This window comes from Marmota flaviventris, chromosome 10 (assembly GCF_047511675.1).
Source record: "Marmota flaviventris isolate mMarFla1 chromosome 10, mMarFla1.hap1, whole genome shotgun sequence".
NCBI classification, from domain to species: Eukaryota; Metazoa; Chordata; class Mammalia; order Rodentia; family Sciuridae; genus Marmota; species Marmota flaviventris.
Genome location: NC_092507.1, coordinates 26,761,394 through 26,786,021, shown reverse-complemented (window position 1 = coordinate 26,786,021; position 24,628 = coordinate 26,761,394). Strand labels below are relative to the sequence as shown.

The 24,628-nt window shown below is 37.2% G+C and overlaps 1 protein-coding gene across 1 annotated transcript in view; it reads left to right on the top strand.

Moving 5' to 3' along the window:
• Clspn (claspin) overlaps positions 1-24,628 on the top strand; it is a 36,871-nt gene that overhangs the window by 5,196 nt on the left and 7,047 nt on the right. The window contains exons 3-17 of the mRNA XM_071617674.1: positions 170-615; positions 3,013-3,174; positions 4,729-4,794; positions 5,119-5,191; positions 6,443-6,551; positions 6,730-7,307; positions 13,358-13,549; positions 16,503-16,804; positions 18,083-18,261; positions 18,356-18,420; positions 19,165-19,364; positions 19,697-19,851; positions 20,627-20,853; positions 21,641-21,752; positions 24,106-24,181. Coding sequence (XP_071473775.1) covers positions 170-615; positions 3,013-3,174; positions 4,729-4,794; positions 5,119-5,191; positions 6,443-6,551; positions 6,730-7,307; positions 13,358-13,549; positions 16,503-16,804; positions 18,083-18,261; positions 18,356-18,420; positions 19,165-19,364; positions 19,697-19,851; positions 20,627-20,853; positions 21,641-21,752; positions 24,106-24,181 — 2,942 coding nt within the window. The remainder of the gene's footprint in view (positions 1-169; positions 616-3,012; positions 3,175-4,728; positions 4,795-5,118; positions 5,192-6,442; positions 6,552-6,729; positions 7,308-13,357; positions 13,550-16,502; positions 16,805-18,082; positions 18,262-18,355; positions 18,421-19,164; positions 19,365-19,696; positions 19,852-20,626; positions 20,854-21,640; positions 21,753-24,105; positions 24,182-24,628) is intronic.

Sequence of the window (24,628 nt, the reverse complement as noted above, 5' to 3'; positions counted from 1 at the left end):
TTTTTTTTTTTTTTTAATTTTTTATTTTGAGGTAGGGTCTTGTTAAATTGCTAAGGCTGACCTTGAACGAGATCCTCCTACCTCAGTCTTCCCTTGTTGCTGGTGTTATAGACATGTACCACCAACCCTAGCTGGTTGTATACCTTTAAAAATATTGTTTTTCTTTCAGATTCAGATGAAGAAATATTTGTGAGTAAGAAACTGAAAAGCAAGAAGGTGCTACAAGACAGTGATTCTGAAACAGAATACACAAATGTCTCTCCAGAAAAAACTACCTATGACAGTGCTGAGGAAAATAAAGAGAATTTATATGCTGGAAAAAGTGGAAAAATTAAAAGGGTTTACAAAACTGTGGCAGACAGTGATGAAAGTGATATGGAGGAGTCTTCGTATCAGGAAACTCTTGAAACCCAGGTGACATCTTGCTTAGAACTGAGTCTCCAATCTGGAAACTCTGTAGAACTTACCATCGGTAGAAAGATTTCCAAAAAGCCCATATGTGATAAAGAAGTAACAGAAGGAAAAACAAAAATAAAATCAAAGAGAAGACTTGAGAAAGAGGAGAGAAAGATGGAAAAAATTAGACGGCTAAAAAGAAAGGAAATAAAAAATAAGGTATATTATTTTATTTTAAAACTCTGATGTAGTCTTTTCAAGGTTATTTTTAAGACATTTTTGTTTTTAATTGACACATAGTAATTGGACATAATTGTGGAATACCATGTGGTATTTTCATACATGTTTACAGTGTATAATGATCAGAGCAAGTGTTCTACCTCTGAGCTATGACCCCAGTCCCCCCAGGCCCTTTTATTTTTTATTTGAGACAGTCTCACTAAATTGTGAAGTCTGGCTTTGAACTTGTGATCCTACTGCCTCATCCTCCCAAGCTGCTGGGATTACAGGCATGTGCCACCATGGCCAGCATATCATCTTCAATATGTAGCATTTCTTTGTGTTAGGAACATTAAAAATCCTCTCCATAATTTATTTTGAAATATTCAATTAATAGTCACCCATAAATGTCCTATCTTCACTGATCTCCCACACCCTTCCCAGGTGCTGGGTAACACTATTCTAAGTTGGTGCAAATGACAGAATTTTATCTTTTTTATGGTTAAATAATGCCGTTGTGGATATATGCCATATATATGTATATTGTATGTATGTTGGGTACTGAGGATTGAACCCAGGGCCTCATCATACTAGGCAAGTGCCCCATGACTGAAATATACCCACAACACTTTTTATTTCGTTTTGAAATAGGGTCTCACTAAGTTGCCCAGTCTGGTCTTGAATTTGTGATCCTCCTGCCTCAGCCTCCTGAGTAGCTGGTATTACAGGCATGTACCATTTCACCCAGCTACCATTTTCTTATCTATTCATTGAGATACTTTTTTCCTTTTGTTGTGGTGGGGATTAAACCCAAGGCTACCTCACACATTCTAGGCAAGTGCTCTATCACTAGCCTAAGATATACATTAGAGAGTCATTTGCTTTTTCTCACATAGAATAATGTTTTAGAAAAAATGGCTTTCAGTTATTAGGGTAGTTTCTGCACTCAGCATATAGCTTTGAATCGACTGCTTTGCATAGAGACTAATAGGATATGTGTTTTATTTATTCATTTATTTATATATTGGTACCAGGGATTGAACCCAGGGATACTTAACCACTGAGTTAAATCCCCTTCTCCCCCTTCTTTTTTAATATATTTTTTTAGTTGTCAGTGGACCTTTATTTTATTTTATTTATATGCAGTGATAAGAATTGAACCCAGTGCCTCACACATGCTAGGCAAGTTCTTTACCTCTGAGCTATGACCTCAGTTTTCCCAGGCCTTTTATTTTTTATTTGAGACAGAGTCTCACTAAATTCGAAGTTTGGCTTTGAACTTGTGATTCTACTGCCTAATCCTCCTAAGCTGCTGGGATTATAGGTATGTGCCACCATGGCCAGCAGGATACACGTTTTACTTACTGTTGTGGATATGTAGAGGATGCTTACAAATAAACAAGTTTCTGATTTTCTTTGTGAGGACCTGAAGTAATTCATCCCTCATACCCCCAGTACTGGGAATTGTACCAGTGGGTGCTCCTACACTGAGTTATAGCCCCCAATCCTTTTATTTTGAGACAATCTCTTGCTAAATTGCCTGGACTGGCTTTGAAATGGGGATCTTCCTGCCTCAGCTCCCTGAGTTGCTGGGATTCTAGGTGTGTACTACCATACCCTACCTTTTTTTTTTTTTTCTGTTGTACTGGGGAGTGAATCCAGGGCTGCTTAACCACTGAGGCACATCCCCATCCATTTTTTTTGTATTTAGAGACAGGGTCTCACTGAGTTGTAGTGCCTCGCCATAGCTGAGGCTAGCTTTGAACTCGGGATCCTCCTGCCTTAGCCTCCTGAGCCATTGGGATTATAAGCGTGTGCACCATGCCTGGCCCTTTTTGTTTTTTGTTTTGACAAGACCTCTACATTATGGAGGCTGGCCTTCAGTTTGTGATCTTTTTGCCTCAGCATGCCTGGCTGAAACGAGGATTTTTTTAAAAAATAGTTTTTAGTTGTAGATGGACACAATACCTTTATTTTTATTTATCTATTTTTATGTGGTGCTGAGGATCGAACCCAGTGCCTCACACATGCCAGGCAAGTGTTCTACCACTGAGCTACACCCCAGCCCAGGAGGATTTTTTAATGCATCCCTCAACCAAAGTTTGTTTGCTAACTAGAAAAATCATCCTTATGTTTTGTAATAAGTCAATAAGTAATTAGTTGACATTTCAAAAAATATTTATTTATTAAGTTAATTTTGAGAAATTATATAAAAAACTCACAGCTTGGACTTCAAAGGTTATCTGGGTTCAGATCCAGTAAGAAGGTTCTAGAAGCTGTGTATTTGTCTGTTGATGAAAGCTGGGCTTTTTCTGCTTGATCCAAATTACCATATATGTTGTGAAATGTTGGATTTTAAAATGATTGAATTATGTTTTTTCTTTATGCATTACCCAGGAAAATGATATAGAACATTCATTTAATGACAGTGGCTGTCTTCTTGCCGATAAAGACCTTTTTGAAACGGGTTTGGAGGAGGAAAATAACTCTCCACTGGAAGATGAAGAGTCATTAGAATCAATAAGGGCAGCTGTGAAAAACAAAGTAAAAAATCACAAGGCAAGTAAAACATGGTTACAGTAAGTTCTAACCAACTACTTCTAACATTTACTTTTTTTTTTTTTTTGAGAATTTTTTAATATATATATTTTAGTTTTCAGTGGACACAACATCTTTATTTATTTTTATGTGGTGCTGAGAATCGAACCCAGCGCCCCGCGCATGCCAGGCCAGCGCGCTACCGCTTGAGCCACATCCCCAGCCCTACTTTATTTTTTTGATTTCCAGTTGCAATTTACTTTCTCTCTTTCTTTTCTGGAGATTGAACCCAGGGGCACTTTACTACTTAGTCACATCCCCATCCCTTTTTATTTTTTATTTTGAGCAGGGTCTTATTAAATTGCTTAGGGCCTCACTAAGTTGCTGAGGCTGGCTTTGAACCTTCGATCCTCCTCAGCCTCCTGAGTTGCTGGGATTATAGGTATATACAACCATGCTCAGCTTTACTTTTTTTTTTAAATGAAGAAAATCACGTGTTGATGGGTTTCAGTTTTTTAGCTGTTAATTTTGGAAAACTGCAGTACAAATTATGTGCTAAATTGTTTGGTTATTACCCTTGTAGGAATGTTGAAGGAAGGCATGGGGATGTAGCTCAGTGGTAGATACTTGCCAAGTTTGCATGGAGTCCTGGGTTCTTTGATCCCCAGTATCATATACACAAAGCATAACTGCTCTTCGTAGGATTTTATTAGCTCTCTATAAATCATTGCCCCTCTTGAGAGAATTATGTAAGCAATGGTATAAGAAATGAGGATCCAAATTCCATTTGAAATATCTAATTTGTGCTCTGTATAGTGTTATATGTATGTAATCCCAGCTACTCCAGAGGCTGAGGCAGGAGGATTGCAAGTTCAAGGCTAGCGTGGGCAATTTAGCAAGAGTCTGTCTTAAAATAAAAAATGAAAGGGGCTTGGAATATAGCTCAGTGGTACAGTGTCCCTGGGTTCAATCCCCAGTACTGGGGGAAGGAGACGTAATTTGTTTTCTTTTTTTTTTTAAAGAGAGAGAGAGATTCTTAATATTTATTATTTTTAGTTTTCGGTGGACACAACATTTTTATTTTATGTGGTGCTGAGGATCGAACCCAGCGCCCCACGCCTGCCAGGCGAGCGCGTTACCGCTTGAGCCACATCCCCAGCCCCTTGTTTTCTAAGCATAATTGGATGCTGTATGTTTAAAATTTTATATTTGATAGAGAATAAAAATAAAATTTTCTATTTGAGATTTATTATTAATGTAGCATAATGTAGTAAAAACATCCTCTGAGGTTTTTTTTTTGCAAGGGGTACTAGAGATTGAACTCATGGACACTTAAACCCTGAACCACAATCCCAGCCCTTTTTATTTTTTTATTTTGAGATAGGGCCTCTCTAGCTTGCTTAGGGCTCACTAATTTGCTAAGGCTGCCTTTGAACTTATGATTCTCCTGCCTCAGCCTCATGAGCTGCTGGGATTACAGGTGTGTGTCACCATGCCCAGCTTGGGTTTAGTTTTTATTCTCACATTTAAAAATGAAGTTAAAATCTTTTAAATGAATTTTAAAATCTTTTTCAGAAAAAGGAAGCATCTTTAGACTTGCAACAAGAAGAGAGTGAGTTATCAAAAGGCATCATGAAGAAGGTAAAGTAGAGTCCTGTGTAGAAATTACATTGATCTCTTTCCACAGGAGATTGTGGGTTTCTCAAAGATAAATATTTTATCTTGTCTGTCTTATTTTCCTGATATTCAGCATATTGCTATGTACATAGTAGGAACACAAATATGGATTGGATTGAATTAATATTCTGAGACTTGTAAATAAATGTGCTCCTTGAGTTTATATTGTATTATTAGTGCTTACTGTTCCTTCTCCTTTTTTCTTGGAGAGAACAAACTCTAGAGGAATGAATAGCTGTCTTTCTGGACAACACCATTAATATAGTCTTACTTTTTGTTTTCTTTAAGGAAAGAAAGGCAGCCAAGTTAAGTAAGGAAGCATTAAAAAAACTGCATAGTGAGACTCAGCGCCTTATTCGAGGTAATGCAAACTACTAGGGTGAAGTTTAAGGAAAAATTACAATTTTTTTGTAAGTTCAACTGGATGTCAGGGTTGTTGTTTTTTTTGTTTGTTTTCTTTTCCCCACTCCTAATATAATATGAACTCAGATAATTATATCAAGTTTAGAATTGATCTTCATGAGTAGCCATCGTTCTAAAGCCTTTAGAACATTAATGTAAACTGAGAAAACTTCTAAAATTATAATGGAGGTAAGGAAGAAACTTTTTAATATAAAAAGGTCACTTTGGGGGCTGAGGTTGTGGCTCAGTAGTAGAGCACTTGCTTAGCATGTGCGAGGCACTAGGTTTGATCCTCAGTACCACATAAAAGTGAATAAAATTTTTTTTAAAAGTATCTTTTTTTAAAAAAAGTCACTTTGTTATGCCTTTTATCTGGTTGAACATCAATGCTCTTTAAAATCCTGTTCTTTCAAGTACAAATGCTTGTGTTTACAGAGTATTTACAGTTTCAGTCTTATCCCTATATTTTGAGGCCCAATGGCTGTCTGGTTGCAATAGTGATCAAAGATAATGACACAACAAAAAGGAAAGCCCTGCTTGGACCTGTCCTCCACTTCCCTTGGAGTGCTTTAAAGACAGCCTGGCCTTCATTGTAATAAATGGATCTTGATTAACAAATGACTAGGTCACTGTTTTCTATGGGGACCAGTTAGAACTTGGCAGTTTTGGCTGCTGCCTATATATTCTATGTTCTGAAAATTTCTTTGAATAATGACTTGCAACAAAAGGCTGAGACAATACCAGGAAAAAAATTTTTAATGGTTGTCTATGCATTGATTACATCTGGATCCCTGTAGCAGGATTTTTTGTTTTGTTTTTTAATACAAGGACTTGTTGTTACTTAAGCTTCTGGGCTCAAGCAATACCCCAGATGTCCTCCTGAGGAGCTGGGACTATGCCCTGCACTCAGCTTAGAAGATTTTCAAATATATAAAATTTTAGGCCCCACAAAGATTCTGATTCAATAAGTTATCGGAGCTAAGAATCTGTATTTCTTAAAAACTTCCAGGATTGTTTTGATTATAGTTAAACTTAAAAGCCACTGGTCTTCAAGGAGCTCTTTTGTAGTCAGCTCCTGCCTATGTTAGAGGCAGGATTTTTTTTTCTATTTCTGGTGATAGATTTGGTTCTAGTGTTTTGTTAACTGAATATGAAGTTACATTTCAGAATATACAGTGTATATATTTGCTTGTTCTGTTCCATTTTCTAGAATCTGCACTTAATCTTCCGTATCATATGCCTGAGAATAAAACTATTCATGATTTCTTCAAACGTAAACCCAGGCCCACCTGCCAGGGAAATGCCATGGCACTTCTGAAGTAAGAGCCCTCTTTTCTTGTTGATTATATTCTTCATGAACACTCAGTTTTGTGGCAAATATCTGGTGTAAAAAGTTCGGATTCCCCACTCTCTTTAAGCTGATTTAACTTATTATATTCTAAGGGATGGGAATGTTTTAAGGTAATTTTAAATTCCAGCTCTTTTTCCCTTCTCTAGGTCATCAAAGTATCAGCCAAGCCATCACAAAGAAATTATAGACACTACAAATATAACTGAAATGAATGGTGACCACCATAGCAAAGATTCTGAGCACACAACTGGTGCAGAATATGAAAGAGAAATTAATGCATTTACTGTGGTTTCAAAAGAACCTGAAATCACTACTCGGTCAGATGAAGCTTGCAGTAAAGATCTGATAAGAAGTGAAGAAGTAGCAGTTCTGGAGAAAAAGAAGCAGAGTGATGCTAGATCTTCACCTGGGGACAGCTCAGTGTCACAGGAGGAAAGCAGCCTCCTTAGGAACAAGGCCAGTGAGGAGTATCAGATTGGAGGGCTAGTGGCATCTGAATCTCATGCCCTGGAGGGAGTAGATGACCTGAAACAGACTGAAGAAATAGAAGAGAAAGTGGAAGAACCCATGCAGCAAACTAAATCGGCAGTTGTGCCACCTGAAAAACTTCGAAAATTCACTCTGGATAGACTTAAGCAATTAGGAGTAGATGTTTCCATTAAACCACGGCTGGGTGCTGACGAAGATTCCTTTGTGATACTTGATGAACCTGGAACCAACAGAGGTAATGTTTTAAATTGTGGGGAGTTGCCTTGAAGTGACACTTACCTTGGCAGCTTTCTATTTTTTGCCTCTGTGGAGGACAGGGAATGAAGGAAAAGCCAATAATTACACATGATCTTATTCTACAGAGGTAAAAGATAGGGAGAGAATTCCACTTAGATAAATTCAGTGGAATATCAGAATGTTTTAAACCTTTAAAATGGAAGTCTGTGTTTTGGAATTTAAGAATTTTTATAGCCTTTGCAATCTGAATGCCTAAATTTTTCTATGATCCTATATCCTTCAAATGTAAACCCAGGCTCACTGGCCAGGGAAATGCCCTGGCATTTCTGAATTAAGAACCTCTTTTCCTTATTCTTAAGTCATTCATAAAAACATTTTTCAGTTTTTTACAATGAAAGAGAAACATTTTGGTTCACTTAAATTGTCTGTCAAACTGAATTTTTTTTTCTACTCATTCAACAAATATCTACTACCTGCAAGATGCTGTTGAGCAAAGCAATTTACCCCGACACTTATCTTACACTTGAGATGCATACATAGTCTAGCATCAGAGATAAGAAGTACTCAAAAAAACAGTAATACAAGGGAGAAAGTTGTGACATCTTTCATAATGAACCTGTAAGTTGTCCCTTGGTATTGGAAGGGAATTGATTTTTCCCATCCCCAACCAAGGATATCCAAATCTGCCAATGCTCGAGTCTTGTAAATAAAATTACATATTTGCATCTAACCTATGACATGGTTCCCAAGTACTTTAAATCATCTCTAGATTATTTGTGATAATATATAAATGCTCTGTAAATAGTTGTATTGTTTAGGGAATAAGAACAAGAAAAAGTTTATACATGGTTAGTACAGATGCAATTTTCAAGTTTTTTCGAGCAGAGCTTGGTTGAATCTGCAGATCCAGAAAGAACCTCTGGATATATAGAGCTATCATCAATAATTGGAAAAAAATTAAATAACACAAAGAAAAGGGAAAAGTATTCTTTTCTGAAATAAACATTTAGAATAAAATGCTATGGAAATTCAGAGGAGGGATGAGTTTCTTCCAAGGGTGGTTAAAGGAAGGCTTGGGGAGTAGGCAGATGTAACTACTTTTTCCCTGCCTTCCCTTTATACTATGAGTTGGAAATCTCCTGCCTTGTGCTCTTTTTTTTTTTTTTTAAGATAGAGTGAGAGAGGGAGGGGGGGAGAGAGAGAGAATTTTTAATATTTATTTTTTAGTTTTCGGCGGACACAACATCTTTGTTTTGTATGTGGTGCTGAGGATCGAACCCGGGCCGCACGCATGCCAGGAGAGCGCGCTACCGCTTGAGCCACATCCCCAGCCCCCCTTGTGCTCTTTTTTATCCCTAGTGTTTTCTTAGTGGAAGAGACATTGTAGGCATTTGTACTTATTGAACAGATGAATGATCCCTTCCACACTGAATTTGGGTATTACCACAAATTGAGTTGGGTGTTCCCTCCTCTGTGTTGAGGCAGCATGACATAGTGGTTGTAGGTTTAGACTATAGTAAAACCAGGGTTTGAATATGGTTTATACTAGGAATTGTTCAACCTTAGATATGCTTATTTAACCTTTCCAATCCATCTTTAAAAAAAAAATGAAATAAGAGGTATATGCCTCATGGGCTATAGTAATTTTTATTGACATAATTCAAATGGATAGCATAAAGAACCACTCAAATAGTGGTTACTGCTTCAAATTATTTACACTAAGACCCTCCTTGATTAAACAGATTTTTGTTGATAGGTGCTGTGTCAGCCACTATGTCTGCTGTGTAAAATATGCTCAGTGAGTCTTTGTTGGTTGGATGGACTTGGTAGAGTTAGAGAGAAGGACATTCTTGGAAAGGAAAGAAAGGGTTCCTCATGGTGCATATTGGGAGGAGGTGAAAGTCAGTTTGGTTGGAGCTGGAGATGTGGAGGGGTTATGTAACAGAATTAGCTTAACTTCATTAGAAGCTTGAATGTGAGCTGCTTCCCAGAACATTAATGGAAAAACATGGGACTAGAAGTTATCAGTTCTAGAATAAGAAAAGTAGACCAATAATTTCTTGTTACTTTATGAGACACGGCTAAATTTTGTTATGTGAGATTAAAAGTTACCTAAACTGTTTTGGACTGAAAGAAAAGACTTTTTTGGGGGTACCTACTCTATTTCATACCTTTTTTTATATGTGAGGTACTGGGGATTGAACCCAAGGCCTTGTATGCTAAGCTATATCCCCAGCTCTCCTGGGGATATTTTATTTTATTTTGAGACAGGGTCTCCTTAGGTTGTCAAGGCCAGCCTGAACTTTGTCATTCTCCTGTCTCTACCTCTTGAGTAGCTGAGATTGTAGATACACACTGCTATGTCTAACTACCATAATAAGAGGTTTTTGTTTTTGTTTTTGTACCAGGGATTGAACTCGGGGACACTTAACCACTGAGCCACATCCCCAGACCATTTTTTATTTTTTATTTTGAGACAGGGTCTCGCTAAGTTGCTGAGGCTTCCCTTGAACTTATGATCTTCTTGCCTCAACCTCCAAGTTGTTGGAATTACAGGCATGTGCCACCATACCCAGGAACAGAAGACTTATTAGTTATGTTTCTTAATTTTCATAGCCTCAGGTATTATTTTGCAAGATGAAGAAGCAGGCTCAAAGAGGTTGAATAATTTTTCTAGCACTATACTTGGCTTGTTTAAGAACCTAGCACAATGCCTGCCACATATTGGACACTTATTTTTAACTCAAAATATGTTTTCCTTTAGAAATAATTGACATGGGGGCTGAGGATGTGGCTCAGCAGTAGTGCTCTTGCCTGGCATGCACGATGCCTTATGTGTGATCCCTAGCACCACAAAAAGAAAGAAAATTGAAATTGATGTGAGCTGGGCATAGTGGTGAACCCCTGTAATCTCAGCGACTCAGGAGGCTGAGACAGGAAGATCACAAGTTCAAGACCAGCCTCAGAAATTTAGCAAGGCTATAAGCAACTTAGTGAGACCCTGTCTCAAAATAAAAAATAGAAAGGGCTAGGGTTGGGGTAAAGTAGTTAAGTGCCTGCCCCTGGGTTAAATCCGTGGTACCAAAAGAAAAAAGAAATTGACATGAAAACTGGTTTCTACTTGAGGCTTTTCCATGATATTCTGTATATGAAGTTAAAACCATCATTCATTTATTCATGCAATAAGTTGCAATAAGCTTTTTCTTATTTAGCACTATGTTGGGTACTGTGTATGCAAGTAAGACATAGTTCCTACTTTCAAGGAAATTAAAGTGTAGTAGGAGTGATAGGTACTAGGTAAACAGACTCTTGGAATCCTAAATGGTAAGTACTATGACAAAGGTATGCCTTTGTGAAGGTAAGCCTAGAAGAAGTGTAGCATACTTGGATTAGGTAGTCAGGGGAGCTTCTGAAAGGAGTGAAGTCCTGAAAACTGAGGAGATACTAAGGCAGAGAGGGATAGCTTTTTTGGTGGAGAGGACAGAATTGCAAAAGACAGATATAATAGAAATAGACAGATATAATAGAAAGCACTGAAAGTTCTGGCTGGTAAAAATGACAATTTCAAGGAGATTGGTGACTAGAGCCTAGATCCTGCAGGACTTTTAGGCCATGCTAGGAGTGTGGATTTTTTAGCCTTTTCTTAGTGGGGGACCATTGAATAGTTTTTAGCATGGGAAAGGACCCAATCAGATATGCATTTGAGGAAATTCAATCAGGTAACTGGTGTGGAAGACACATTGGAAGGGGTTTAGAGCAGAAACATTAGAATCAACTATTTCTTTTTTCTTTTTTTTTTTTTTAAGAGAGAGAGAATTTTTTAATATTTATTTTTTAGTTTTCGGTGGACACAATATCCTTATTTTATTTTTATGTGGTACTGAGGATCGAACCCAGCACCCCGCGCATGCCAGGCGAGCACATTACTGCTTGAGCCACATCCCCAGCCCTAGAATCAACAATTTCTTTCCTCATATGGAGTAAGGTTTCCATGGGAAAATGCAGTAAGTTCAAACTTTGTGGCGTGTGAAACATTACTTATGTGTCTTACAATAGCCTAGGGGGTAATTTCTGTTTCTAATTCCTCTACTCTCTGGACAGAACAATGGAAATAAGAATTCTAGACCAAGTTCCTGGTATAGTCTTGATCTGGAGCAGAGATATTTCACTTGAAGAAGAGATGAGAGGTTCTAGGAAAAAATTGATGGAGGGAGAGGGGTTTGAACCTGGCTTTTAGGATGAGGAAGGTGATTAAGTCTTAAAATAAAGGGTAAAGGAAGCAGTTGCTGTAGTGGATTGAGAGATGAAAAGCCTTGAGGCTGTTCACTTTCTCTAGTTATAAATGAAAATAACTTCTGCCTCATTATTTTAGGTCCTGAGTAATCTTCCTGCTCACCCATTTCTTTTGTTCTATTGGCATCAGTAATGATCTGCCTATTTTCTGCTCCCTTTCCACTGCGGCCACCTGTTGGTTCCAACTTTACTGATCACTTCAAAACAGGAGACAGACTTACTACTTCTCTCCCTTTTCTTTTGTTTGTAATGTAAACATACCATTCTTTGGAGTTAGGTTTTGCTGCTAATAATGTTAGGGACTCAGGATAAAAATATAGATACCAATCACTAAACTACTAAAGTGATTTGAGTACATTTTAAAATTTTAACCAGCCATGTGCAATGATCCATGCCTGTAATTGCAGTTACTTAGTAGACTGAGACTGAGGCAGGAAGATTTTAAATTCTTGAAGTTGTCAGCCTACTGAGACCCTGCCTTAAAGTAAAAAGGACTGGAGATGAAGCTTACTGCAGAGTACTTGGCTAGCATGTGTGAGGTCCTGGATTCTGTTCCCAATATCACCTCCCACCAAAAATATTTAATAATAATTAACCAAACTTTGAAGTCTTAAGTCATTACCATGAAAGAGAGAAACCCACATGAAAATGTCCAATGTCCGTCATCCCCAAAAGGAGCTTTTTTTTTTCCTTTATGATATCTTTATAACTGCCAGATCTTACCAGCTAGCGCTCTCAGTACAGACCCCAAATTCCACAGTGGTATAAAGTGTTCAGCAGAGTGGGTATAGGAATGGTGCTAGGTAGCAGCGGTTGGCTGAGGGAAAAAGGAGAAGAAAATTGTAAGAATAGCAACAAGGAAGAGAATAAAGGCTCTATTGTGCTAGAGCACTGAGCTTGCTGCACCCATTTATATATCAGTTGGGTGTGTGATACAGAGGCCACCAGTAAGTGGAATAGTTATAGCAGTCCATTACTTACTTTCTGATTGTGCCACTTGTGTGTACTAGTTTAACCAAGAAAACCCCTTTTTTTCCTAGCCCGCTACTGAGTTATATCACTGACTAGATTATCATTTTCTCCCCCTGCCTTTTTTTTGACATTGCCCATATGTAGTCAGATTGCCAATAGTGAAATGTTCAAAGTAGGGAATTGAAGAAATAAGATGAAATTGGGCACAGTGGTACACACCTGTGATCCCAGTGACTTGGGAGGCTGAGGCAGGAGGATTGCAAGTTCAAGGCCAACCTCAGCAATTTAGCAAGTGCCTGCCCCTGGGTTAAGACCTTTAGTAACTTAGTGAGACCTTGTCTCAAATTTAATAAATAAATAAATAAATGAGGGGCTATGGATATAGCTCAGTAATAGAGTACCTCTAGGTTCAATCCCCAGTATGGGGGGAAAAAAAAAAAAGAGAGAGAGAAAAGAATAAAAGAAAGAAAAAAGATGGAAAGTTAAGAATTAGATATTTCTTTCTATCAGCTTAATACTTATAAGAAGAATTGCTATATATTTAGAAATTGTAAGCAGTTGTAAATTTCTATCTTAAAAATCTCAATTTTGAAATATTGAGGAAGAATGTTAAGTTGTATGAATTTGATGCAGGTGTTAGCAACAAAGGGGTTTCTCTTTGTGTGTATGATTTTTTTCTTTAACACTGTAGAGCAAAAGACTTACTTATAATTCTTAATAGGAATCTTGAAGGAAAGAGCTTGAACATGGCAAACTGACCGACTTATTTGCATTTGGGTTTAGAACTGGAAGCCTTAAAGCAGCGTTTCTGGAAGCATGTTAATCCAACAACCAAGCCCAGGGCTGGCCAAACAGTGAAAGTGAACATCATAGTGAAAGACTTGAGTACTGATGGAAGGGAAGAGCTAAAGGCAGATGTGGTACCTGTGACTTTGGCAGCTGAGAAACTGGATGGAGCAAGCCACACAAAACCAGGTATTTTGAGTTTTCATAGCTATTGAAGATCCTATAATGAAAGGTTATAGAATCTTTTTCCTTGGAGACTTTGGAGATTGGATAGCAATATCTCAGTAGGATTCATATACAGCACATCTAGAAGTGTGGGGTGAGAAAATGACTTTATTTCTTAAACTAGCATTTGTCAAAAGCTTATTGCTGAGCATGTTAGCACACACCTGTAATCCCAGCTACTCAGGAGAGTGAAGCAGAGGATTGCAAGTTTAAGGCCAGTCTCAACAATTTAATGAGATCCTGTCTCAAAATAAAAATAAAAAGGGCTGGGATGTACCTTAGTGGTAGAGTACCTTTGGTTCAATACCAATATTTAAAAAAGAAAAAAGAAAGAAGGAAAGAAATATTCACTATACAAAAATAAAAACATAGAGGGGGCTAGGGCTGTAGCTCAGTGGTAGATTGCTTGCCTTGCATGTGTAAGGCACTGGGTATGATCCTCAGCACGACATATAAATAACTAAATAGATAGATAGACAGATAGTAGATAGATAGATAGATAGATAGATAATGTATTTTGTCCATGTGCAACTAAAAAAATAAAAATAAAAAAGATTTGTAATTTATTTAAAAAATAAATACATAGAAAGGATAAACAAGAAAAGTAATCTTCTATCAGATACAAATTCTATAACTATATTGTTTATCTGTCCATTAAACTCATTTCTTTTCATATATGTGTGTGTTGAAAACAAACAATTCCCAGCCCCACCAAGAAAAAAGAAAACAGGAACACCAATAGTAGGCTGGAGATGTAACTCAGTGGTAGAATGCTTGCCTAGCAGGTACAAGGCTAAAGGTTTGATTCCCAGCACTGGGAAAAAAGTAAATAAATAAAAAGGAAACAAACAAATGAACTAAAATAATAGTGTGATCATCCCATGCATTCTGCTTTATAATCTACTTTTTTGTTCTAACAATGTATTGGAAACAGGTCTATTATTCCTACCTCCACCTTGAAAACACAAGTAATATATCACATGGAAATAATTTAATTTAAAACACTAGGAAAAAGGTATTATATGAAAAATTATTCTCCCCAAAGGTGACTGTTAATAATTCATGTATTCTTATAAGAAAAATTTTATGAATAATCCACTTTGTGCGTTTGTATGTGTCATTGGATATTCATTCTCTACCGACACTGTTCTAGCTGCTTTACATACTTTATCTTGTTTAATCCTCACAACCTGTGAAATAAATAATAATATCCTTGTTTTATGCATAGGGAAATTGATATGCAGAGCACTCAAAACACTTGCTCAAGTTTACATTGTTACTAAGTGGTAGAACCTGTAACCTAATCTACTCCAGGCTCAAATTCCCATTGTATTTCAATTGTTTGGTGGGGAAGGGTACTGGGGATTGAATTCAGGGGCACTTGAACACTGAGCCACATCTCTAGCCCTATTTTGTATTTTATTTAGAGACAGGGTCTCACTGAGTTACTTACTTAGTGCCTCACTATTGCTGAGGATGGCTTTAAACTCTTGATCCTCCTGCCTCAGCTTCAGGAGCCGCTGGGATCACGGGCATGTGCCCTCGTGCCTGGCTCACATTATATTTCTTTTCATGCTTTTTTAACACAACTTAATATTCCATTGAATGGATACAATATGGTTTGTTTAACCGTGGTCCTAGTGATATACATCATGATTGTTCCAGTTTTTGGTCATTGCATCCAATGTTGTCTCTTAGTACCATATATATGTATGTATGTATATATATACTCTCTCTCTCTCTCTCACACACACACACACACAATTACATAATGGCCAGAAACTTCCACCTCTTCTCCATCTTCCTCAGAGTCATCTGAGGATGCAGAAATCCTTACAGTGGAATTAGAGTCAGAATTTAATATGTGTCACTTAATTGTCCTTTAAAATGGTTGCACTAATTTACACTTTAATCATAGTAAGAATTTGTTTTCCCTTGGTTTTTTTTTTAATATTTATTTTTTAGTTGTAGATGGGCACAATACATTTATTTTATTTTTTAATTTTTATGTGGTGCTGAGGATCGAACCCAGGGCCTCACATGTGCTAGGCAAGTACTCTACTGCTGAGCCACAACTCCAGCCACTTCCCTTGTTTTTTTTAAATATTTTTTTTAGTTGTAGATGGACACGGTACCTATTTTATTTATTTATTTTTATGTGGTGCTTCACATGTGTTAGGCAAGTGCTCTACCACTGAGCTACAACCCAAGCCCTCCCCTTGCTAATAATGGGTATTATAAATTTTTTTAAATTTTGTCAAATGTCAAAAATTATCTTATTTTTATTTGTTTTTAATTAGACATTAATTAAGCATTATTTTCACATTTTTATTAATGTTTATTTTTCTGTGGACTACCAGTCCATATCTTTTGTTGATTTTACTCTTGTTTCTTTTTCTGTAGGTAAGTTTATCAATGTTGACCATCATGGCTGCTGAGCCAGAGACTCTTAAAGCCCCATTCCCTCCTTTTACCCTCTTTTAAATGATTACTTTATAATCCCTGGGTGTAGAAATTTTCTTTGACACTTCGAATTATAATAATTTCTATGTGTTAGAATAACAAAAACCTAGGATACTAAGGTCTTTTCGTGTTATGTGTGACAGTACTAGGGATTGAACACAGGGACTTTATCACTGAGCTTAATCCCCAGCCCTTTATTTTTTTATGTTTTATTTTAAGTCAGAGTCTCACTCAGTTGTTGAGGCAGGCCTGGAACTTGAGATCCTCCTGCCTCAGCCTCCCAGGTCACCTGAATTATAGGTATGTGCCACCATGCCTGATGGATACTAAGGTCCTTGGTTTTCCTTTTGGGACATGACTAGAACACTTCTAGAGTTACCTAAAATGCCTACTTAATTATTGGTTTATATAGTTGATCGTTATGTGTAAAGCATTTCAACGTATTTCTGTTCAGGTGAAAAGTTGCAGGTGCTAAAAGCTAAACTGCAAGAGGCAATGAAACTCCGAAGATTTGAGGAGCGCCAAAAGCGCCAAGCATTGTTTAAATTAGATAACGAAGATGGGTTTGAGGAAGAGGAGGAGGAGGAGGAAGAAATGACGGATGAGTCTGAGGAAGATGGAGAAGAGGAGGAAGATGAAGAGAAAGAAGCTGAGGAATTGGAGGAAGAGAAAGAAGTGGAGGGACTGGAGGAAGAGGAAGAGGAAGAGAAAGAAGCAGAGGAACTGGAGGAGGAGAAGGAAGAAGGCAATCAGGAGGTTTCTGGCCCTTATGTAATTTAGTAACTTGATCATAATGAATAAGAGAAAGAAAATCTGATATTAAAAAAAGTATAATAAGCATTTAAAATTGTATAAGGAATTTTAGCCATACGGAGATGGTAACTTATGTATACCTAAATCTTAGTACCTTTAGTTCTGTCAGCATCACTGAACACCTATAATTCACAGAGCTGAATCCTTGGCTTCTACTGGGTATGGTGGTGCATGCTGGTAATTCTAGCTGCTCAAGAGGCTGAGATAAGAGGAGTGAGAGTTCAAAGCCAGCCTCAGCAAAAGTGAGGCGCTAAGCAACTCAGTGAGACCCTGTCTCTAAATAAAATACAAAATAGGGCTGGGGATATGGATCAGAGGTTGAGTGCCCCTGAGTTCAATCCCTGGTACCCCCCAAAATAACTATAATAATGCTAATATTGAAAAATGACTTTATATTAATATTAATTTTAACTTGTTTATTTGTTTTTCTCTATCTAAACTCAAAAGCCATCTTAATCTTAGTTGAGATGGAATAAATTATCAGGCAAGCAGAGGCCTTCTAAATTAATATCATTCTTTTGTGAAGAAAGTATTTATAGAAGGGCTTTCTTTTTTTTTTAAGAGAGAGAGAATTTTTTAATATTTATTTTTCAGTTTTTCGGTGGACACAACATCTTTATTTTATTTTATTTGGTGCTGAGGATCGAACCCAGTGCCCCGTGCATACCAGGCAAGCGCGTTACCACTTGAGCCACATCCCCAGCCCCTAGAAGGACTTTTTGTCCTTGTTCTATAGTATTGTTTTCTGCCCAGGAAGAATAGGTGATTATATGATTGTTAGGTATGAAAAAGCTTTCTTGTTTTTATACTGGGTACTGGGGTTTCTTGAACTGTTCATTAATATTTAACCCTGGGTCAAAGAAAAAGAAAGCAATGCTAAGCTGGGCAGCATATCACACACAGTCTGTGTTTGGTTTGAGGTCAGTAGTCATCCTGCAATTGTAGTCTAATCATTTAACCTCTTATTACCTCAGGAAAATGATAATCAAGACTTCTTTCATAATCTTATAACAATTTGGGGAGGGTAAAAAGGTAAAATAGATATAAAAGAGCTCTAAAAGTGTTAAGGGGAAATTATGTTGATGATAATGGTCAAGTTTAGCTTTACAGATTTAAGATGTGACTTGTAACCAAGCAGCTTTATTTCAAATTAACAGTGAGATTTGCTTTTAAAGTTTTTAACTTGTATTATTCTGTTTTGGGGTGGCATGATTGGTAAAGAACGCAGAATTCCTTCTTGGTAGTGAAGATCTAGAACTCAAAGATGAGAAAGAAATGGACAAAGATAATATTGATGGCGGTAGTGAAATTGGCAAGTCCGTCGATCTTCTTTCTGTTCCCAAGCCTCTCTCATCAGATTCTACCTTACTTCTATTTAAGGACAACTCTTCCAAGATGGGGTAAGTAACCCTAAGGAAATATAAAATTCCTTGAATTTTCCCCTTTAGTAAGAAATAGGAACAGATACAAACAGTTTACCTTCTTATTTTATAGTTATTTTCCTACTGAAGAAAAGTCAGAAACAGATGAAAACTCAGGAAAACAGCCCAGTAAACTGGGTAAGTGATTCTTACACAGAACTTAACTTTGCTTTTGTCCTCCAACTTTGATAATTAATTACTACAGTCCCATAAAGGTTCCTTTTTTTTTTTAATCTTTGGTACCAAGGATTGAACTCAGGGGTATTCAACCACTGAGCCACATCCCTAGCCCTATTTTTGTATTTTATTTAGAGACAGGATCTCATGGAGTTGCTTAGCAGCCTCACTTTTTGCTGAGGCTGGCTTTGAACTTGTAATCTTCTGTTTTATCCTCTGGGATTATAGGTGTTTGCCACCTTGCCTGGCCAAAGTTTCCCTTTTTTTTAATCTAGAGACTTTCCAGTCTAACCTGTGGCAATGAGTTTATAAATTAGAATAATTTTCTTGGTCCCATTTTTGAAAAACTTACATAAATTTTCTTCATAGTGCACCATGGACATTTAATAGGCCCCTAGTGAATGCATGTTGATTGAGTGAAACACGAATTATTTCTATATGTAGGTCAAAGGAAGGTGTTTAATTAGAAAATGAGGAACGATTATAGGCATTAAGGCAGGGTGAGAAGAGAAATTTTAGGTGTCACTTAGCTCACAGTAATAAATATGACTATATAATGTATCATAGTATTGTAATTTAACTTAATGATTTGGAACCTGTGACTAGAGGGGTTTGCCTATGAATTTTACCTGTTTCGTCTTTTTCCTAAACAGTCCTCCCTTATTTCTGTATTCTTGCACTTAAAAGATATTTCTCTTTCTTTAGATGAAGATGATTCATGTTCATTGTTAACAAAAGAGAGCAGCCACAATAGCAGCTTTGAGCTGATTGGCTCTACAATTCCATCCTATCAGCCTTGCAACAGACAAACAGGTCGAGGGACCAGTTTTCTCCCTATAGCAGGGGGATTCAGATCTCCTTCCCCTGGGCTATTTCGAGCCAGTTTGGTCAGCTCAGCTTCTAAGGTAAGGTGGTAATAGTTTTTCTAATTTTCTCCTCCTTTTGCTTCCCACATTTCTAAATAAAGTGTGTCCCAGCCAACCAACTCCCACCTTCTTGGTACTGAGCTTATGTGTGTTCAGCTTTAAAAATCCACCCCCTTTGTGGATGAAATACAAGCTTCTTACTTTATTGGAGATATTTTTCTTTAGGCCTCTTTTTGCTATGCATTGTCCTTCTCAACTACAATTGCCTGAGAATATATGAAATATTGCAAATAGCAACTTCTGTTGTTGTCATGACACTGAATGACATTTCTGAAATGTTTTGTTAATGTTTGTTTTTGTTTTGGTGCCAGAGTTCAGGGAAACTGTCTGAGCCTTCACTTCCCATAGAGGATTCCCAGGATCTGTATAACGCCTCCCCAGAACCTAAGACACTTTTCCTAGGAGAAGGAGACTTCCAGTTCTGTTTAGAAGATGACACTCAGAGCCAACTGTTGGATGCAGATGGGTAGGTAGTTTTGTGTTTCTGTGGGTGGGAATGGTGCTGGGTACTGCTTAATTTTGTTTAAAAATAAAGTGAGCTTCTGTCACTCCATCTGTGCTTTCTCTTATGAGAAGGAGTAGGTATACAGACCATTAGTATTACATTCTACAAGTTTGAACAAAGTCTATCCAGAAAATAATGTAAATAACTCTTGCTGATATTCTGATCCTTTGATCTCTTCTTATTTGCAATACATAGATCTTGCATTAAAAGGACATCAAATTTCTCTGTGTGCATACTGCTCTGTTAGGATTGTTGGGTAGGACTGAGAATTCATGAATTGGTGGCATGTTATTGGATATGATACCAGTTCTACTCTAGTATTATCTGAAAACAAAAATTATCCAATTATTCTTTACATTTTCCTTTTTGGGGGGAGATGAAGGTATGGAACCCAGGGTCACTTTACTACTGAGCTACATCCCCAACCCTTTTTATTTTTTTATTTTGAGACAGGGTCTCACTAAATTGCTTAGCTGCCTTGAACTTGTCTCAGCCTCCTGAATCACTGGGATTATAGGCATGCATGGCACCTGACTACACTTTACCTTTTGAATAGAACCTTATTCTTTAATGAAACTTCCCCTACCCTTTTTAGATTAGTATGAAGTTAGAATCTTTTGTTTTCTGGTTTGAAATTCAGCTTCTAACTGTGGTGTTGGATATGAATTCAGAGTTTTTCACCTATTACTTTGCATCTTCTTTAGAAAATTTCTTACACTATTCTTTGTGCTTATAGGTTCTTAAATGTTAGAAACCACAGAAATCAGTACCAACCTTTGAAGCCTCAGTTGCCATTGGCCAGTATGGATGAGAATGCCATGGATGCCAACATGGATGAATTGTTGGATTTGTGTACTGGGAAGTTTGCATCTCAGTCTGAAAAATGTCAAAGCAGTAAGAGTGACAAGAAAGAGAACATGGAGGAACTTCTAAATCTTTGCTCTGGAAAATTCACTTCTCAGGGTAAATGTCCAACAATAGGCAACAGGCTTACTATAGCCACATTTTTTTTCTTTTTTGCTCCATTTTTTTTGGTGATACTGGGAATTGAACCCATAAGTGCTCTATCATTGAGCTACACTGCCAGCTCTTTTTATTTTTTGAGGCAGGGTCTCACAAAGTTACTGAGATTGGCCTTGAACTTTCAGTCCTTTTACCTTGGCCTTCCAAGTAGCTGGGATTATAAGTGTGTACACCATGCCCAGCTACCAGAGTCAAATATAATATTAAGTCAGTGTCATTGAAAAGAATCCATGAATCCTTAGGTGAAAATTTCCTAGAAAATAGGACTATGATGGAATCTTGCATGTTGTTAGAATTCACTGTGTAGTTCCTGACATTTAGATCTTTACTTTCTTAGAATGGTAAAGTGTCAATTTAAGACTGCTTTAGTTTTGTCCATATCATGTCATTTATGATTAATTTGTGTACAAAATTTAGAACAATGTCTGGGATGTAGTAAATTCCATATAAATGTTAACTTATTTTCTATCTATGCTCACATTCCCCCCAACACACACACCTTCTAGAATGTAAACTCTGTGAGAGAGTTGAGATCTATTTTGTTCATTACTGTTGCCCTGGTGCTCAGCATATAGTAAGCATAAATATGGATTTGTTGAATGAATGGATGGTGAAGTTTTTGGCAAGTTTACCTTGGAACTGTATTGAGCTAGTATGTCTTTAGGTGGCTAGAAAAGAGGATAAAATTGTAATTTTTAGTAACAAAATTTTTTTCTTGTTGATGTAGATGCCTCCTCACTGACTCCGCTGGAATTGAGTAAGCAGGAAAAGGAGAACAGCATGGTTGATCCAATGGAAGAAGCGCTTGCTCTGTGCTCAGGTTCTTTCCCAACGGACAGGTGAGTCTCAGATTGGTGGAAATCTGAGAAGTCCTGGTCTTTTTGTAAAATCCTAGAATCAGGTTTTCTAGGTTTAGTAATAATTGATCGTCTTAGAGGCTTAATATCTTGTCAGAGAGTCTTACAGTGGATTTGAATTTATATTTGCATAGTAATGCAATTGTAATACTTTGAAAATTAGCACTTAAAAAGGAAGAAAAAAACATATGAAGATGCTTAACATCATTAGTAATTAGGGAAATGCAAATCAAAACCACAAGGAAGGGCTGGGGATGTGGCTCAGGGGTAGAGCACTTGCCTAGCATGTGAGAGGCACTGGATTTGATTCTCAGCACCACATATAAATAAATAAACAAATAAATAAGCAAACCACAAGGAAGTACTGACTTCATTGACTATGATAAAAAATAAATCAGTAGTGTTAGAGAATATAAAGGACGTGGAACCCTTGTGTCTTTTGGAGAGAATGTATAATAGTGTGGCTGCTATAGAAAGCAATATGATGATTCCCCAAAATTAAAAATAGAGCCAGGTACATTGGCACACACCTGTAATACCAGCAACTTGGGAGGCTAAGTCAGGAGGATTGTAAATTCAAGGCCATCTCAGCAATTTTGTGAGACTTTGTCTCAAAAAAACAACAACAACAAAAAGGGTGGGAGTATAGTTCAGTGGTATAGCACCTCTTGTTTCAATCCCCAGAAAAAATAAAATCATCATCATCATAAACAGAATTACTATCTGATCTAGTGATTCCCCATCTTAGTATAGACTCAAAAGAAGTGAGAACAAGGACTCATGAGATATTTATACACCCATGTTCAAAGCAGCATTGTTCACAATAGCCAAAATATGGAAGCAACCCCATGATCTATTGACATATGAATGGATAAACAAAATGTGGTATATACAATGACATATTTAACTTAAAAAGAAAAACATTTTGACACATGATACCACATGGATGGACCTTTAGGATATTATGCTGAGAACAATAAGCTAGTCAGAAAAAGAGAAATGCTGTTATGAGTCTGCTTATGTAAGGCACTTAGAGTAGTCAAATTCATAGAGGCAGAAAGTTAAATCATGGTTGCCAAGAGTTGGAAGGAGGAAGGAATGGAAAGTTGTTTGGGTATAGTTTCAGTTTTTATTTTTCAGTACTGGGGAATGAACCCAGAAGCACTGTAAAACTGAGCTACATCCTACCCTTTTTAATTTTTTTATGTTGAGACAGTGTCTCCCTGAGTTACTGAGGCTGGCCTCAAACTTGCAATACTCTTGCTTCATCTTCCCTAGCCACTAGGATTATAGACCTGTACCACCACCCCCATCCGAGTTTCAGTTTTAAAAGATGAAAAAAGTTTTGATTGTTTGAATAACAATGTAAATGTACTTAACACTACCAAATTGTATAGTTAAAAATGGTTAGGAGGCTAAATTTTATGTTATATGTATTTTATCACAATTAAAACATTTTTTAAAAGGCAAAATATCTATCTCTGGTTTGTTGAAGAGATTATTTGTGTTGATAAAATATTTTAAATTCTTAATTTAGCTTGTTGCTTGTAGTTTGCTTTCAAAACTTATTTATTGCTGGGCACAGTGGCTCTTACGCCTTTAATCCCAGTGACTTGGTAGGCCGAGGCAGAAGGATCACAAGTTTAAGGCCAGCCGCAGCAAGACCCTGAGCTATCCAGGGAGGCCCTGTTTCAAAATAAAAAGGAATAGTGGATATAGCTCAGTGATAAAGCAGCGCTGGATTCAATCTCCAGTACCCGCCTCCAAAAAAAAAAAAAAAACCCCACAAAAAAAACTTGTTTATTGGGGCTGGGATTGTGGCTCAGAGGGAAAGTGTTCACCTCGCATTTGTGCGGCACTGGGTTTGATCCTCAGCACCACATAAAAATAAAATAAAGATATTGTATCCACCTATAACTAAAAAAATAAATATTAAAAAAAAACTTCTTCTTGGGCTGGGGATGAGGCTCAAGCGGTATTGCGCTCACCTGGCATGCGCGGGGCGCTGGGTTCGATCCTCAACACCACATAAAAATAAAATAAAGATATTGTGTCCACCTAAAACGAAAAAATAAATATTGAAAAAAACTAACAAAACTTCTTTATTAATGCCATTTCCAGTGGCACACACCTATAATCCCAGTGACTCTGAAGACTGAAGCAGAAGGGTCACAAGTTCAAGGCCAACCTGGGCAATTTAGGGAGCTCCTATATCAAAATAAATAATAAAGGGCTGGGGATGTAGTTCAGTGAAAGAGCGCTCTTGGGTTCAATCCCCAGAACCAAAAAAAAAAAAAAATTCTAACATCTATTGGTTCATTGATCTGCATTATAGGGAGGAAGAAGATGAAGAGGAAGAATTTGGAGACTTTCAGCTTGTCCCAAATGAAAATGAATTTGATAGTGATGAAGTGAGTATAACTGAACTCCATGTTTTGCTGCCCTTAGGAATTTTTTTCTTGTCTGAGTTCTTGAAAATCCTGAGTTTAGCATTTTATGAGATACAACAGTATCCCATAATGAGGCATGTGAGCATTTGTTTTTTGTTTGTTTTTGGTGCTGGGGATTAAACCCAGGGCCTTATGTTTGCGAGACAAGTACTCTACCAACTGAGATATAACCCTCAGCCCATGAGCAGAAGTTTCTAAATCCTATTTTTAATAATTTTTTTGTGTAAGGTCCTGGGAATTGAACCCAGGGCTTTATGCATGCTAGAGAAGCACTCTGCCACTGAGCAGTACCCCAGCCCATAGGTGTTTTGTTTTGCTTTGTTTTAAATAGGAAATATAACATCAGATTTATATATACCTAAGACATGAGAGTATTAAACTTCTATAAATCCTGTTTTTGTTAAGGAC